Genomic DNA, 18,923 nt, shown 5'->3' with positions numbered 1-18,923 from the left:
AGCATGCACCACTTTAGCAAGAAACCATTTTGTTTCTATTCATACTGATACTACATATATGATGTGTTGTTGAACCTTTGACATTGGAAACTTGGTAGGAAATGTGGGGCCACGGTGACTCAGTAGTTTGTCATAACCAACCAGGCCTTTTCTGAGCTTATCAAGTGAGAGTCCCACCTTTTGCTACCTGATCTGATTACCATTAAATTCCTTATCATCCAATTTTGGAATCAGGGAGAAAACTCTCCGCTGGTTGGAGTCATTCCTAGCAAAAAGGAAGATGATTGTGGTTGTTAGAGGTCAATCATCTCGGTTCCAGGACATCACTGCATGCGTTCCTCAGAGTAGTGTCTTGGGCCCAACCATCTTCAGCTGCTCGATGACCTTCCTTCCATCATAAGGTCAGAGGTGGGGATGTTCACTGATGATATCACTGATGATTTGTTCAGCACCGTTCGCAACACTCACATACTGAAGCAGTCCATGTCCAAATACAGAAAGGTTTGGACAATATATCTAGGCTTGGGCTGACAGATAGCAAGTAACATTCACACCCACAAGTGCCAGGTGATGATCATCTCTCAATAAAAGAGAATATTGCCATTGCCCCCTGAATCCTCTACTATCAACATCATGGGGGTTAACATTTGACCAGAAACTGAACTGGACTGGCCATCAGTGAGCTTGACAGCTGGTTTGTAATGCAGAACAAAGCCAGCAGCACGGGTTCAATTCCTGTACCGGCTCATTACCCGAACAGGTGCTGGGATGTGGCGACTAGGGGCTTTTCACAGTAACTTCATTGCAGCGTTAATGTAAGCCTAGTTGTGGCAATAAAAGATTGTTATTATTATTATATAAATATTGTGATATAAGAACTGATCAGAGGCTATGAATTCTGCGGCGAGTAACCCGCCTCCAGACTCACCAAAACCTGTCCACCATCTACAAGGCACAGGTCAGGAGTTTGACGTAATACACTCCCCTTACCTGGATGAGTGCAGCTCCAACAACACTCAAAGCTTGACACCGTCCAGGACAAAATAACCCACTTAATGGCATCCCTTTCACAAAGGGCAGCATGTTAGCACTACTGCCTAAGAGTGCCAGGGACCCGGATTCAATTTCGGCCTTGGGCGTCTGTCTGTGTGGAGTTTGCACTTTCCCCCCGTGTCTGCATGGGTCTTCACTCCCACAACCCACAGTATGTGCAGGCTAGGAGAATTGGACATGCTAGTCAAGAATCTATCTAGCTCTGCCTTAAATTGCCCCTTAATTGGCAAAAAAGAATTGGGAACTCTAAATCTATTTTTAAAAAATAATTTGCGCTTCCACCCCTGCATGGGTTTCCTCTGGGTGCTCCGGTTTCCTCCCCAGTTCAAAGAAGTACAGGGTAGGTGTATTGGCCATGCACAATTCTTCCTTAGTGTCCAGATCGCAGGTTGGGTAGGGTTACGGCTCTTGGGTAGGGTGCTCTATAAAGTATAAAGAGGGCCGGTGCAGACTCGATGGGCCGCATAGTGGTCTCCTGCACTGTAGGAATCTGTGATTCCATGAAACATTCAGTCCCTCCACTTCTGACGCACAGCAGCCATGTGTACCATCTACAGCATGCACTGCAGGAACTCATCAAGGCTCCTTAGCACCTTCCAAACCCATGACCGCTACCATCTAGAAGTATAAGGACAGCGGATACATGGGAACATTACCATTTGAAGTTCCCGTCTAAGCCACTCATCATCTGACTTGGAAATATATCGCTGTTCCTTCACTGTTGCTGGGACAAAATCCTTGATCCTAACAGCATTGTGGTTGCACCTACAGCACATGGACTGCAGCGGTTCAAGATAGCAGCTCGCCACCATATTCTGAAGGGCAATTCAGAATTGGCAATAAAGGCTGACCTAGTCAGTGATGTCCACATCCTGTGAATACGTATTAAAAATGTAACAAATAAAAGTAAAATACTGCGGGTGCTGGAAATCTGAAAAATAAACAGAAAATGCTGGATAAACTCAGCAGGTCTGGCAGCATCCATGGAGAGAGAAACCTAGTTAACATTTCAAGTCCATATGACTCCTCTTCATGAACCTCTGAACTCCTTCACTGCCCTGGTGTGGTATCAGATAAGCCAGTTTCCGCCAGTTTTAAGCGTTTGAAAGACCACATTTGTTTTTTTTATTCCTTGCCACAAACTCATGTGTTCGTGTTGAGGATATGTCCAACTCTTCCTCTCAACTATCGAATCTGGCAAAACCAGACTGTTGCACAAACGTGATCAACTGTTTGACCCCATATTGAGCTCCTTGTCCAATCTCCTATACGTTAATGTCTGCTTACTTCCACCATCTACAAGATGCACTGCAGGAACTTACCAAAATTCCATAGGCAGCACCTTCCAAACCCACTACCATCTAGAATGACAATGGCAGCATATTCATGGAACAGCACCACCTAGAGATTCCCCTCCAAGTCACTCACTATCCTGACTTGGAAATATATCACCGTTCCTTCACTTTCGCTGCATCAACATCGCTGGGTAAAAATCCAGGTAATCCCGAATAGCACTGTTTGGGTGTGCCTTTACCATGTATAATAGAGTCATAGATGTTTACAGCATGGAAACAGGCCCTTCGGCCCATCTTGTCCATCCCGCCCAGTTTCTATCACTAAGCTAGTCCCACTTGCCTGCATTTGGCCCATATCCCTCTATACCCACCCTGCCCATGTAACTGTCTAACTTGTTTAAAGGAAAAAAATATACCCGCCTCTACCACTGCCTCTGGCAGCTCGTTCCAGATCCTCACCACTCTCTGTGAAAACATTTCCCCTCTGGTCTCTCTTGTATCTCTCCCCTCTCACCTTATGCCCTCAAGTTCTAGATTCCTCTACCTTTGGGAAAATATGTTGACTATCTACCTTATCTATGCTCCTCATTATTTTATAGACCTCTATAAGAGCACCCCTAAGCCTCCTACACTCCAGGGGAAAAAAGTCCCAGCCTCTCCTTATAACTCAGACCATCAAGTCCTGGTAGCATCCTCGTAAATCTCTTCTGCACTCTTTCTAGTTTAACAATATTCTTCCTATAATAGGGGGACCAGAACTGAACACAGTATTCCATGTGTGGTCTTACCAATGTCTTGTAGAACTTCAGCAAGACGTCCCAACTGCTATATTCAATATTCTGACCAATAAAACCTAGCATGCTGAATGCCGCCTTCACCACCCTATCCACCTGCGACTCCATCTTCAAGGAGCAATGAACTTGTACCTCTAGATCTTTGTTCTGTAACTCTCCCCAACTCCCTACCATTAACTGAGTAGCTCTTGCCCTGATTTAATCTACCAAAATGCATCACCTCCCATTTATCCAAATTAAACTCCATCTGCCATTCATCGTCCACTGGCCCAATTGATCCTGTTGATATAACTTTCTTCACTATCCACTTTGCCACCAATCTTGGTGTCATCTGCAAATTTACTAACCATGCCTCCTATATTCTCATCCAAATCATTAATATATATAACAAATAATACTGGACGCAGCACTGATCCCTGAGGCACACCGCTGGTCACCGGCCTCCAGTTTGAAAAACAACCCTCCACAACCACACTTTGGCATCGGTTGCCAAGCCAATTTTGTATCCAATTGGCTACCTCACCCTGAATTCCGTGAGATTTAACCTTTTGCAATAACCTACCATGCGGTACCTTGTCAAGGCCTTGCTAAAGTCCATGTAGACAACATCGACTACATTGCCCTCATCTATCTACCTTGGTTACCCCTTCAAAAAATTCAATCAAATTCGTGAGACATAACTTTTCCCTTACAAAGCCATGCTGACTTTTCCTAATTAGCCCTTGCCTGTCTAAATGCCTGTAGATCCTGTCCCTCCGAATACCTTCTAACAATTTACCCACTATAGAAGTAAGGCTAACCGGTCTGTTGTTCCCAGGCTAATCCCTATAGCCCTTCTTAAACAAGGGCACAACATTTTCTCCCCTCCAATCTTCAGGCACCTCTCCTGTCATTGTTGATGATTGAAATATCTCAGCTAGGAGGTGGGCAATTTCCTCCCTAGCCTCCCACAAAGTCCTGGGATACATTTCATCAGGTCCCAAGGATTTATCTATCTTGATGTGCTTTAATACCTCCAACACCTCCTCTGGAATATGTACACTCCTCAAGACATCACTTTTTATTTCCCTAACATTTGTGCCTTTCTCAACAGTACATACTGACGATAAATATTCATTTAGGGCATCTCCCATCCCTTGTGGATCTGCATATAGATGACCTTGTTTATCCTTAAGAGACCCCACCCTGTCCCTAGTCACTCTCTTACCCTTTATGAATCTGTAAAAGCTCTTTGGATTTTCCTTTGCCTTATCTGTCAAGTCAATCTCATGTCCCCTTTTTGCCCTCCTGATTTCTCTCTCAACTCTACTCCGACAAACCCTGTACTCTTCAAGGGATCCATTTGATCCCAGCTGTCTATGCATTTCATATGCCGCCTCCTTCCTTTTGACCATGGCCTCAATATCCCATCATCCAGGATTCCCTCCTTCTACCAGCCTTATCCTTCACTTGAAAGAGGAATGTGCTCACCCTGAACCCTAGTTAACACCTTTTTGAAAGACTCCCAACTGTCCCCTTGCCTACAAATAGGCACCTCCAATCCACTTTTGAAAGTTCCCGCCTAATATCCTCGAGAGTGGCCTTGCCCCAATTTAGAATTTTAACTTTTGGGCCAGAGCTAACATTCTCCATAGCTACCTTAAAACTAATGGAATTATGGTCACTGGTTTCAAACAGACCCCTCACTAACACTTCCCTCACCAGTCCTTCTGTATTCCCCAAGAGGAGGTCAAGCTTTGCCCCTCTCTAGTTGGGCCATCCACACACTGAATGAGGAATTCTTCCTGAATACACTCGACAAATGTGTTTCTATCCAAACCCATAGTGCTATGGCTGTCCCCGTTAATGTTGGGGAAAGTTGAAGTCCCCAACTATTACCACCCGTGGACTAGTTGTGGACTGCAGCCATTCACGAAGGCAGCTCACCACCATCTTTTCGGGGGCAATTAGGGAATGGCAACAAATGCTGGCCTAACCAGCGAAGCCCACACCCCTTCTTCCCTTGGATGGAGTGCAGTTAAGGGTCTGGATAGATTTTTGGATAAGAAATGTCCTACGAGGAGAGATTAAAGAACAATACAGCGCAGGAACAGGCCCTTCGGCCCTCCAAGCCTGTACCGGTCATGCTACCAACCTTTACCAAAACCCTCAGCATAGGGCAGCACGGTGACGCAGTGAGTTAGCCCTGCTTCCACACGACGCCGAGGTCCCAGGTTCGATCCCGGCTCTGGGTCACTGTCCGTATGTAGTTTGCACATTCTCCCCGTGTTTTCTTGGGTTTCGCCCCCACAACCCCAAGATGTGCAGGCTAGGTGGATTGGCTAAGCTAAATTGCCCCTTTATTGGAAAAAATAAATTGGGTACTCTAAATTTAAAAACAAAAAACCCTCAGCACTTCCTCTATACCCATCTTATCCATGTGTTTGTCAAGATGCCTTCTGAACACCGTTAATGTATCTGCTTCCGCAATCTCCGCCTGACAGCCCGTCCAGGCACTCACCACACTCTGCGTAAAAAAACCTGCCTCGCACATCTCTTCTAAACCTTGCCCCGCAGACCTTAAACTTATGCTCCCTGGTGACCGACTCCTCCACCCTGGGAAAGAGTGCCTGCCCATCCACTCTACCCATGCCCCTCATAATCTTGTAGACCTCTATCAGGTCACCCCTCAACCTCTGTCTTTCTAATGAAAACAGTCCAAGTCTATTCAGCCTCTCCACATAGCTAACCCTCCAGACCAGGCAACGTCCTGGTAAACCTCCTCTACACTCTCTCCAAAGCCTCCACATTCTGCTGGTAGCGTGGCGACCAGAATTGTGCAAAATATTCCAAGTGCGGCCCTACCAAGGTTCTATACAACCGTAACATGACTTGCCATTTTTTATACTCTATGCCCCGTCCAATGAAGGCAAGCATTCCGTGTGCTTTCTTGACTACCTTGTCCACTTGTGTTGCCACCTTCAAAGATCTGTGGGTAAAGGGTATGGGGAATAGTGCAGGGCAATGTAGATCTGTCATCGTATTAAATTCTGAGCAGGCTGAAAGGCCAAATGGCCTACTCCTATTTCTTTATTTTTATTGCAAATAGTCCATGCATTGTTTCCTGAAAGGTAAAATTCTAACTCTCCTAATTTAGCTGAATTGTTATTTATAGTTCTAAAGATTTGCTCTTTTGTACTTTTATTTATCTGATTACCATTTACTGATTTTTGCATTTTCTCAAGTACTGAAATATTAGATGATATCTTAAATTAATTTGTTCTCTTCCTTACTTCCTCCTATCCAGTAGTGTATTTTGATGTTTTCTTTGTTTCGCCAGCTATTCAAACGTAGAAATGTTGCAAATACAGAACAAGAAGAGGAGGAGGAAGAGGTAATGAGTGACAGTGGATTCCATGAGTCACAAGTAAACATGGATATGGCTTTGGTAAGCAATATATCATGTACTGCTGCAACATGAACCGTCCATCCAATAAGGCAAGTTGATACAGCTTGCAAATTTCTGCACTGCTCCCTCAGTTAATCATGATTAGCATAAAGAAAAGGCAGTGTCACATCTTCCTCCATCAACTTTGCCGCTGAAGTAAGTTAGCAAAGTAGGTATTGAAACATACTGAGGAACATATGAAGTTGGCTCAGTAAATAATTGAAACCACTACTCCGACCACACTTTGAACAAAAATAATTTGGCTAAGCTTGCTGTTCCATTAGATTATAAATACTGTATTTATTGAAAAAGACTATCTGAGGACTTGGATACTGTTCTTTTGAACATTTAAAATAAAATTGTCCTTGATTTTGCTTAAACAATGTATGCTTTTCAAAAGAAATCTTTTTTTTAAATATTTGAAACACCTATCTTGGAAGCTAAGTATCTAGGTGCTGTTGTGTCACTGGAATTTATGTACTGATCTTTTAATTTATCAACGCAAAATTTATCTGTACACATCAATTTTCTGCCGGCCTTTCCTTGTGAGCGCACTATAAATTAATGTAAAGGATTTACCTGTATATAATTGTATGGTTTAGCAGAGATGATGGGCCAAATGATCTGTTCCATCTCTTATTTTATAATGTGGGCATGTTGAGGCTTTTTTCCTTGAATTTCGGTGTATTCATGGAATTTAAGTTCCTGTTTCATGTTGCCATGAATCGCGTGCATCTTGGCCTGTTAATGATTTAGCTTATACTTTTCCCACAAGTGAGGCAAAAGTGGACCTGCAGACCCATGAAATTCATACTAGAGAAACAAGCATAAGAATAGAAGTGCAATAGGATTGAGTTTTCTGATATTTTGAATGCTATTTTTCTTCCTGGAATTCACACGACATAGGGGTGACAGACTTCACCCTTGTTATTGTAGAGCCCTGCGAATCCTAAACCCAGCTCCAGTGACAGTGATGTGGAATAGTAAACTGTGATCCAAATTCTCTGCAGGTCTGCTTCATTCCCAGCACCAGAGGAGGCTCACCAAAGTATTGGGCCCAAGTAGAAAATTAAGACTTAGTCATTTTCTTAAGGTATGAATGTCTTTGATATCTCACTCTGCTGAAAAGGCAGACAAGCAGATTGAAATGCTTTGACTGCAGTTTTCAACACTATTTGAATTAATTGTTGTTCACTTCATCTTGTGAAGTGATATTCAGAATTCCGCAGCCTGGGAAATATACCCTCTTTTTTTGCTACAGTGCTCCAATACTTTGAATTACTATGTCACTGTGGTGAACTTTCTGTGACGATTCCGCACCTCATCATGGTTCAGTTAATAATATTGCTGCCTCTAAGCTGAAAGATTTTGGGTTCAGGTTTCTCTCTAAACTGACGCATCAGTGTGTTAGTAAGGGGATTGGAATGCTGGAGATGTCAACCTTTTGGGTGTGATATATAACTGAGACTCCACCCACCTAAAAGAAACAGATATGAAAAATCTAATTGCATTATTTGAGATTATCAGAAGTTCCCTGAACGAATACCACCGGAACAAGATTAACTGGTTGTTTACCTCACTTGTTTTTGTGGACTTGATGGAAATTTCTACCACAAGTCTCTACAGTAGGAATTATAAAGCAATTAGCTGCACTTCAAAAGCAATCAGTTTGGTCAAATGCAGTTAGTTTGACATTGAGGTTCTATAGAAAGGCAAGTATTCTTTCTTTTATGGTCTGAAATCCTGTTGAAATCAAATCTTTCAATAGAAGTAAATTAAAATATCAGATTTTTTCAGGATAACTCTGGTACCAGAAATAGAATTTAAGATTAGTTTAGATATAGCTCACATAAGGGAAGAGCTCTGTCAATGCCGAGTACTTTTTGTTAGAAGCAATTCTGATTCACTGTCTTCTCCCTTGTGTATATACAGACTGGAGTAATCACCTCGGATATGATACAGATGATTTTCTCTAATAATTCTGAACAGCAGCTGGCTGCTACCCAGAAATTTCGGAAACTCCTTTCCAAAGGTGAAAACATACAGCAATCAATATTGTCATATCCTAATTTTGTCTGTGTGCTTAATGGTATTAACAATGCTCTCACTTGATCTGAGGTGGTAAAATGGCAATCTCCACACTTGCTTCTGCTAATACTGCCCAACTGTGTGTTAAGATTTGGGAACTCAACAGGCATGGGTGTAGTCATGATGTAACACGTTGCCTTTTTATTAATATTTAGTGATCTGTCAAACATTAATTCAAAGTTACTTGTGTAAGTAAGGGCAGATTAGATTTATTGCAGATTTCATCATTAGTTATAATCCTGAGCATTTTAACATAATTGTAAATGGAGTTTAACTGAACTTTGGGTGGTTCTCAATCCGGAGAACGATTTGAGAGTGGTGTCACCCAGAGGTTCGTTCTGTGCTCACTTGTTACATATAAATGATTGGACTTGGATGCAGAGAGTAAGTGGATAGAAATGTGCTGGGCATTGTGATGAACGGAGATTTTGGGATTCAAATGTCTGAGTACAAATAAATTTAACAATAAAACTGGCCAACAAATTTAGGTTTCATAATAGATAAAAATAAATAATGATGAATTGATACAAAATGTCAGTGGCCACAGCAAATGTTTGCACTTTTGGCATCTCGTTAAGAAAAAGTAATAAAACCATTAATTGGGGTGATCTGTTTAAATTTTTGAAGGATTAAGACTGGGTAAGTAGGCATTTTACATTGTTCTAAACTAATGTTACAACCAGCCCTGGGTGAGTTTCCTCAAAAGTTGTTGATGCAAGCGAGACACCTCGATTTGTCACCATCCGGCTGAGATACCCCCAAAATTGTTCTAAACCCGGGTGAGGAGGGATGACTGGCTCTGTCTTTATTCAAACCACCCTCTGCTGGTAGCAACAAAGGCTTAATCTAACAAGGCTCTTATTCCCTTGGATACCTTTTCCAGAGCCAATTGTTATGTTTAAGAGGGAGCCAATTTTACCAAGCTTTCTAGAATTAAGAGATAGTAATTTAAAATAAAACACATGCATCTACATTCATACGGATTTGAAATAATAATTGAGAACAATAGTAATATGATTCCTTTTTTTTTGGAAAAGACTTAAAGTTTTTGACATTTTATACAGAAGTTAGAAAAGACATGAGCACTTTTTACAAAATGCCCCCCCCCTCAACAGCTAACTTTATACCAATTCTTTAAAGTGCAATATAAACGGTCGCCATCTTCGATAGAACCCCTCAATTTACCCTCTCATGGTGTATTTCACCTTCTCGATATTCAAAAACTAAGACCCCGAGCCATGCCAAAGCACTCGGTGTCGCCAACCCCTAGTCCAACAGGATCTGCCTCCGTGCCACCAACGAAGGGAAGGCCAGTACATACAACCTTGCCCCTGTCCGCAGTTCCAGCACACAAGTGACCCCAAAAAGTGTGTGTATGGAGGGGTGGATGCGTGCTTGCGTATCCCCCCTCGAGCAGTGCTCGCAACTGTCCTCCGTCCCTTCAAAAAAACGTCTCATCCTCACTTTAGTGAGGTGTCCTTAAAATACTACTTTCAATTGAATGAGGCTCAATCTTGCACAAGACAATGCTATGTTCACCCTCCTCACTCTATACCTCTTCCTCCAGTATTAGCCCCAACTCCTCCACCCATTTCTCCTTCACCCCCTCCCCGCTATTTGCTCGTACATAACAGACATACTCCCCTCAGTGACCCTGAGCAGGATAATAGAATCCACTCCCAACAAAGTAGATGGCTGTACCATTGGGAAAGCCAGAAATAACTCCTTAACCCAGCTCCGCACCTGGAGGTGCCTAAACCCGTCTGCATCGACTAACCCATATTTCTGCTTTAACTCATCCAAATTGGCAAACAGGCCCTCCAAAAATAAATCCTCCACCTTCTCGAACCCTCTCTCCCTCCATGCACCAACTTTGTCAGCTCAAATAGGTGATGGGCACATATGGGAGCCAATCATGAGGCTGCACCCAACCTGAAACGTTGGCGGAGCTGCCTCCAGATTTTTAATGTGGCCACCACCACTGTTACCATTGGCACTGTCACCAATGCTACCAGGCTGTCCACCTAACTGATTAGTCTCAAATTATTCATTCTTCTCTATATTCAGCTTGTAGCCAGAGAGAGCCCCAAATTGCCGCAAAATCCCCATAATCCTCCCAGCAGATGCCTCCAGGTCCTTAATGTATAATAACACATCGTTGGCAAACCCTGTGTTCCACCCCATCTCTCACAATCCCATTCCATTGCTTCAAGGCCTTCAGTGCCATGGCCAATGACTCAATTGCCATCGTAAGCAACAAGGGAGACATTGGGCAACCCTGCCTTGTACCCCAATGCAGCTGAAAGGCCCCAGCGCTCATATTGTTAGTACAGACACTAGCAAATGGTGCCACAAGAAGCAGCTGCACACAGGATACCAAGCCCTGGGCCCAGCCTAAATGTTTCCAATACCATAACGAGGTACCTCCACTCCACTTGGTCATATGACTTCTTCGCATCCAGCTGTACAATGACCTCCATCACTGGACCGGCCACAGGAGTAAGCACTGCATTAAGCACCTGGCGCACATTCGCTGACAATCTCCATTCCTTCATGAACCCGGTCTGATCTTCCCCTACTACCTACGGGAGGCACGACTCTAGTCTGAAAGCCAACACCTTGGGCGGTAATTTGGCATATACGCTCAGCAGGAAGATTGGACAGTGCAACCTACACTCCATGTGACTTTTGTTCTTCTTCAAAAGTAGGGAGATGGACACCTTTCCCAATGTCTCAGCGAGAGTGCCCGCTCAAAGAAGTCCCTGAACATACCCAACAACAGTGGACCCAACAACAGTGGACCCAGCTGATCCATGAAATGTATAAAACTGCACTGGGAACCCATCTGGCCCCGGTGCCTTCTCTGACTGCATCTGTTTCAACACTCCCTGGACCTTCTCGAAACAGCAGGGCCTCGCAACTCTTCCCCCACCGTGGAAAACTCCAGATCCCCCAAAATCTTTGCCATTCCTCATCCAACCCCCGGCACCTCTGACTGACAACTTCTCATAGGAGGCCTTGAACACTCCATTCACCTCCTCCAGGGCGGAGTCTAGCCGACTCTCCCAGTCCCTCAACTGAACAATCACCCTGTCCGCCTCCCGCCATCTTAGCTGATGAGCCTAGAACCGACTCGCCTTCTCCCCATATTCATATACTGCTTCTTTTGCCTGCCTGAATTGCCGCACCGCCTTGTCCGTGGACATCCAAATCGAACTGTATTTGCAATTCTTATTGCACGCTAAATAGTTCTGGGGTCGGATCACTTGCATACTTGCGATCCACACTTAAAATCTCATTCACCAATTTCTGTCGCTCCTCCCAAGCTTCTGTGTCCGTATGTGCCTTAACTGCCAGGATCTCTCCCCTGATCACCACTTTCAATGCCTCCCATGGATTTGGGGGTGAGACCTCTGAATTGAGGGTGAGGCCTCTGAATTGAGGGTGAGGTCTCTGAATTGAGGGTGAGGCCTCTGAATTGAGGGTGAGGTCTCTGAATTGAGGGTGAGGCCTCTGAATTGAGGGTGAGGCCTCTGAATTGAGGGTGAGACCTCCGCATTGAGGGTGAGACCTCCGCATTATCATTGTTTGTAATGTACTCCTGTATGGCCCTTGAAGCCTTCACACACAACCCCAAGTCCGATAACAACCCTGCGTCCAGCCGCCACCCCCTATGGCGCTCTTGACCTATCCCCAATGCCAGATCCACCCAACGCGGGGCATGATCAGAGACACCGCTGAATATTCAGCTTCCCTCACCGCAGCTAGACAGGTCCAGCTCATAAGAAAGTAATTCATGTGCGAGTACACTGTACCACGGAGAAAAGTGAAAACTCCCTTTCCCCCAGGTTCGCGAACCTCCAACTCCACCCACCTCCTTTATGATAGCAAAAAATACTCTCGCCGTCCCATCTGGGGCCAGTAGTCTGTCTGGATCAATCCACCAGCTGGTCCAGCACTTGGTTAATATCACTCCCATAATAAGTTGGTGAGTGTCCAGGTATGGCACTGCTGCCACCAATTGTTTTGTGAACGACAAATCGTCACTTGTTTCCCCTCTTACACCCTTACCACTATCAAGTATTCTTCCCCCCTCCCAAAACCGATCTACCATCACCCTCTACATGAAACCAAATGCTCTTATTAATAAGGATCAACACCCCTCAGGCCCTACTGTCAAAACTCAAGTGGAACACCTGGCTCAGCCAGGCCTTCAAGAGGCTAACTTAATCTTGTCCCGCATGTGAATCTCTTGTAAAAACACCATGTTGGCTCCCAGACTCTTACGATGGGCAAAAAGCCTCGCTCTTTTGGGGACCTGTAGCCCTAAGTCCACAGTGGGCAGTCAGTGGTGTGCACAGCTGCATGGCTGCCTTGCAGGTTGTGGCAATGGTGTTCTTTGCCAGTCCACCCTGACCCCACAACCCATCCTGTGGCCACGCCGCCTGACTCCCCACGGCACTGGCAGAAGCCCCTCGGCCTGCTGCACAACTGTCAGCAAACTATGGCGATGTGGGACACTTTCCATATCCCCCTCTCTCTCCCTCAGCAGCCATGGCATCTGATTTTTAAAAGCACAAATGAACCTCACCGGGAGTTCGGCCCATTGGAGGCAGAGAATTGCGGATGCCCCAGAGAATTCTGGGTCGGGTCTGCTAATGACATACCAACTGTTTACTATACATGCATTCTGGAACGCATTGGTGCTGCTGTTGAGGCAACAGAGAATTGCAATTTGGCATGAAATTGGCGCCCACTGCAATTTGGTATCTGAACCGATTCTCCACCCAATCACGTTTCCCAGAGCATCCCGCCCCATGTTTCTCCTTCACTCCAATTATCACGTCCAAAACCCCCACGTTCTATCCTCATCCCCCCCCCCCCCCCCCCCCCCACATTTGGACCTATCATCTCACCTGGTGTTGTAAGACTTCTTACTGTGCCTACCCCAGTCCGACGGCAACATCTCCACATCATGCATATCTGGTATAAGCAGCATTTCAGCCTCCAACAAGACCAGCCCGTCCTCGTGATTCGATAAAGTCTCCTCCACACACTTCAGTGTCTTGCCCTGCTCCCTCACAGCCTTGGCGGTTTTGCAAGCTGCTCCCATAGCAGGCACGGCGCCTCCTCAACAGTGGCTTTAAACGATTCTTTTCATTTATGCCTTACCACTCAGATTGGCCATCCATCTGCCTTCCAAACGTCTCCAACTCTTGAGCCAACACCCCCGCCAAGATTGCCACCGTGCTGGCCGTGTGATCGTCTCTTCTGCCATCTTATCTCTCCCAGATTTCTTTGTCTGGCTCCTATCCTGGGATTTCTTTCCTGCGGTCTTCTTTGACGTAACTTTCAACATCCCCTAGCCATCTTATCCAACCTCCACATTGAATCACTGGGTTAGAAGCCAAAATTCTTCAACCAAAATGGACAGAAATGATCAAAATACCGGGACCTTAGCAGAAGCCGCCTTTGTGTACCTGCTTTTACATGTTATCACCAGAAGTCATAGAATTTTTCATCAAGAGGGAGAGTGATATTGTTGATTCTGAGACTAGGGTTCTGAATCTTTTGGTATGAGGCGCGAATTGGCTATGATGGGTTGGGAAATGCTACGGAAGACAGTGGATAGGCAATGGCAAACATTCAAAGATGCTTTGGTGAACTGCAATAATTGTTTATTCTTGTCTGGTGCAAAAGTAAAATGGGAAAGGTGGCCAAACCATGGCTGACCAGGGAAATTCGAGATAGTATTATAACCAGGGAAAAGGCGTACAAGTTGTCCAGGTAAAACAACAGGCCTGAGGATTGGGAGCAGTTTAGAATTCCGTAAAAGAGGACCAAAGGATTGATTTTTAGAATGGGCAAAGTACAAGAGCAAGCTTGCAGGGTACATAAAAACTGACTAAATGTTTCTATTGGGGAATTTATAATGGGGAACAAAAATGGCTGACCAACTAAATGCATTCTTTGGTTCTGTCTTACAAAGGAGGACACAAATAACATATTGGAACTGTTGAGAGAGGAACTGAAGGAAATCGGTATTGGTAGAGAAATGGTGTTGGGGAAATTGGGATTGAAGGCCAATAAATCCCCAGGGCGTGATGATCTACACTTGAGTACGTAAGGAAGTGGCCCTAGAAATAATGAATGCATTGGTGGGCATCTTCCAAGATTCCTACAGATTGAAAGGTAGCTAACGTAACCCCACCATTTAAAAAGGGAGTTGGAGAGAAAACTCGGTAGTGGGGAAAATTCTAGAGTATCAGATTTTATGGCAGAGCACTTGGAAAAGATTGTGTTAGAATCTGACAGAGCCGGCATGGATTTATGAATGGGAAATTGTGCTTGACAAATCTACTGGAATTATTTTAGGATGTAACTAGTAGAGTTGATGAGGTGGAGCCAGTGGAAGTGTTTATTTGGACTTTCAGAAGGTTGTTAACAAAGTCCCATATAAGAGATTAGCGTGTAAAATTAAAGTGCATGTGATTGGGCATAGTGTATTGAGATGGATAGAAAACTGGTTGGCAGACAGGAATCAAATAGTAGGAATAAATGTTTTTTTCCCCCAAACGACTGGCAGTGACTAGTGGGGTACCATAAGGAGCGGTGTTAGGACCCCAACTATCCACAATTATTGTAATGATGTGGATGAGAACTAAATGTAATATCTCCAAATTTACAAATGAGACAGAACTGGTTGGGAGGGTGAGCTGTGAGGAGGATGCAGAGATGCTTCATTGTGATTTGGGCAAGCTGAGTGAGTGGACAAAATGCAGTATAATGTGAGGTTTCCACTGAGTAGCAAAAAACAGGAAGGCAGACTATGATATGAATTCTATAAATTCAGAGGGGAATGTACAATGAGACCGGGGTGTCCTCGTACACCAGTCACTGAAGGTAAGCATGCAGGTGCAGCAGTTGTAAAGAAGGAAAACTGGCCTTCACAGCGAGAGGATTCGAGTACAGGAGCATTGATGTCCTGCTGCAATTATACAGAGCCTTGGGGAGACAACACCTGGAATAATGTGTGCAGCTCTGGTCTCCTTACCTGAGGAAGGATGTAATTCCAAAGCGGCTGTACAGAGAATGTTTATCAGACTGATTCCTGGGATGTCGGGACTGACCTAAGAGGAGAGATGAGTCGGTTAGGTTATATTTACTGACATTCAGAAGAATTAGGGGGAAACTCTTAGAAACCTATATTATCCCAGTTTGTGCTGGGCTTCACTGGAACATTGCAGCAGGCCAAGGATGCTCATGTGGGCATGAGAGCAAGATGGTGAGTTGAAATGGCAAGCAACAGGAAGGTTGGGATCATGCTTGTGGACTGAGCATGGGTGTTCTGGAAAGTGGTGCACCCATTCTGCGTTTGGTCTCCCCAATGTAGAGGAGACCGCATTGGGACCATAGACCAAATTGAAAAAGTGAAATGATGCTTCACTTGAAGTTTGGAGTCATAGAATCATAGTCATACAATGCAGAAGGAGGCCATTCAGCCCATTGAGTCTGCACTGGCCCTTGGAAAGTGCACCCTACTTATGCCCATTTCTCCATCTTATCCCAGTAAGCCTAAATTCTATTCTATTTAGATAAGAAGTGAGGTGGCAAAGAGGCAGTTGTTGCACCTTCTGCAATTGAATGGGAAAGGGATGAGGGTTGAGGGTGATGTAAGAGTGGAACAGAGTGACATGGAGGGAGCAGTCCCTGCGGAATGCGACGGGGAGGTGAGAGGAAGTTGTTTCGTTGGTGGCATCATGCTGGAATTGGTGGAAATGGCAGACTACGATCTTTTGAATGTGGAAGCTGGTGGGGTGAAAAATAAGCACTGAACTTTGGATCTCCTGTTAACACACATGCCACTATCCACACCTTTTATCATCCTTGACACTGCCATTAAGACTTCCTTTGTCTTGTGCCCTAAACATTGTACAATTTCTCCTTGCTCACTTCAACCACTGCCCTTTTGCTTCATCCCCTCTTAAACAGTATAAAGACCATCCTATTTCACCTTCTCTAACTCTGAAGACGGGTATTACAGATATAGACCAAATTAACTCTGTTTCTCTCTCCACAGATGCTGCCAGACATGCTGAGTTTTTCCATCGTTTTCTGCTTTATTTCAGATTTCCATCATCTGTAGTATTTTGCATTTATTTTAGTGATTATTTCAATTGCTTGGCAAATCGATAATGAAGTGGCATAGGCTGAAGGTTATCACCAGAAGAACAGGGGGGGATAATTGGAATTATGTTTAGATGATTTTCCCACATTGGTTAAACTTGGAAATATATCTCTCCCCCTTCATCATTGTTGGCTGAAAATCTTGAAGCACCTGACCTAACAGCAGTATGGGTGCATTTAGGCCACACACACTGCTGTAGTTCAAGAAGTGGCATACTTTCTCCACGGCAATTAGGGATGGACAATAAATGCTGGTGTTTCCAGTGATGCTGAAATGAAAAAGAAGAATGAGGCAAAGACAAGGAAATAGATCCAATTGAAGAACTGGCATTGGGGCAGGCCTGATGAGCTGAATGTAATTCTGTTTGTATGTTGTATAATTCCATTGGGAAAAGGATGCATGTTCTCCCCGTGTCCGAGTGGGTTTCCTTCGGGTGCTCCGGTTTCCTCCCACAAGTAGGGCAGCACGGTAGCATTGTGGATAGCACAATCGCTTCACAGCTCCAGGGTCCCAGGTTCGATTCCGGCTTGGGTCACTGTCTGTGCGGATTCTGCACATCCTCCCCATGTGTGCGTGGGTTTCCTCCGGGTGCTCCGGTTTCCTCCCATAGTCCTAAGATGTGCGGGTTAGGTGGATTGGCCATGATAAATTGCCCTTAGTGTCCAAAATTGCCCTTAGTGTTGGGTGGGGTTACTGAGTTATGGGGATAGGGTGGAGGTGTTGATCTTGGGTAGGGTGCTCTTTCCAAGAGCCGGTGCAGACTCGATGGGCCGAATGGCCTCCTTCTGCGCTGGTTTAGCTCACTGGGCTAAATCGCTGGTTTTTAAAGCAGACCAAGCAGGCCAGCAGCATGGTTCGATTCCCGTACCAGCCTCCCCGGACTGGCGCCGGAATGTGGCGACTAGGGGCTTTTCACAGTAACTTAATTGAAGCCTACTCGTGACAATAAGCGATTTTCATTTTCATTTCATAAATTCTATGTAAGTCCCGAAAGACATGCTGTTAGGTGAATTGGACATTCTGAATTCTCCCTCTGCATACCTGAACAAGTGCTGGAATGTGGCGATATGGGGATTTTCACAGTAACTTCATTGCAGTGTTAATATAAGCCTACTTGGGACATGAAAGATTATTAATTATATTGATTGGGTCCAATGACACAAGTTTAAAAACAATTCCTAGACTGAAGTGCATAAGTGCATTAATGATCTGGGTGGACCTATATTTGTTTGAGAGCATTAACTTTTTTACCTTTTGATAGTGATTTTTAGTTGTCGGAAGGGAAAAATAATTTTTCTAAGTTAAAATGATTTTGATCCATCTTAATGCAGTTCTCATTGAAGGGAGGTCCACAGCGCAAAGCTGTTTACTTTTCATGTTGAATAGACAAAGTTGTAAATTTTGATCAAAAGACAAACTCCATTAATCCCAGCATTTATATTTTTGAACAGAACCAAATCCTCCAATTGATGAAGTGATCAACACACAAGGAGTAGTAGAAAGATTTGTGGAGTTCCTCAAAAGGAGGGAAAATTGTACTTTGCAGGTAATTTCAGCAAACCATGAAGTCCTTAATATAATCAACATTTCGTATTTTTGTACCAGGATAGTATATGCACGCTGTAACCATAATTATTTCTGCATTACATTTTTCTTCCCGAGTATGTTCTACATTTCTACACTGCACTCGTGGCCTATTTATGTGCAACAGACGTGAAATAATAATTCAGTCACTATCCTGTCAAACAAACTTTAAAAACAAACCGCTGTTCAATATTTTTTCACAATTTATGACATTTTAACTACGAGAATGTAAAACATCCTATTTTCAACTTTCTCCTCTTTCTGAAATTCCATATCACTATAAACAACTCATTGTGGTGTGAAAAAATGAAAAAATAATTCTTCAGTGACTTCAGAAGCCGCGATTGTACTGTTGACCGACATTATCACATGTAATTTCACCTTGTGCAATCAATTCATTGGAATCTAATGGTCAGGTGAAAAAAACCTTGCAAATATGAAGCAAAGCATCAAGTTGAATTGCGGGCCTGTGTTAAGCACCTCTGAGATTTCTC

At 44.1% G+C, this 18,923-nt stretch overlaps 1 protein-coding gene across 3 annotated transcripts in view; it reads left to right on the top strand.

Moving 5' to 3' along the window:
• The window catches only part of LOC119968942 (importin subunit alpha-5), a 68,666-nt gene that overhangs the window by 16,620 nt on the left and 33,123 nt on the right, over positions 1-18,923 (top strand). For 2 of the 3 annotated variants that reach the window (XM_038801955.1, XM_038801957.1), the window contains 3 exons: positions 6,462-6,569; positions 8,502-8,601; positions 18,297-18,391. In XM_038801955.1, the coding sequence (XP_038657883.1) occupies positions 6,462-6,569; positions 8,502-8,601; positions 18,297-18,391 (303 nt within the window). The remainder of the gene's footprint in view (positions 1-6,461; positions 6,570-8,501; positions 8,602-18,296; positions 18,392-18,923) is intronic. The other variant, XM_038801956.1, reaches the window with a different exon arrangement.

Source organism: Scyliorhinus canicula, chromosome 7, assembly GCF_902713615.1.
Source record: "Scyliorhinus canicula chromosome 7, sScyCan1.1, whole genome shotgun sequence".
NCBI lineage: Eukaryota > Metazoa > Chordata > Chondrichthyes > Carcharhiniformes > Scyliorhinidae > Scyliorhinus > Scyliorhinus canicula.
Note: the sequence above shows the minus strand (reverse complement) of the source record. Positions and strands in the feature narration are given on the sequence as shown.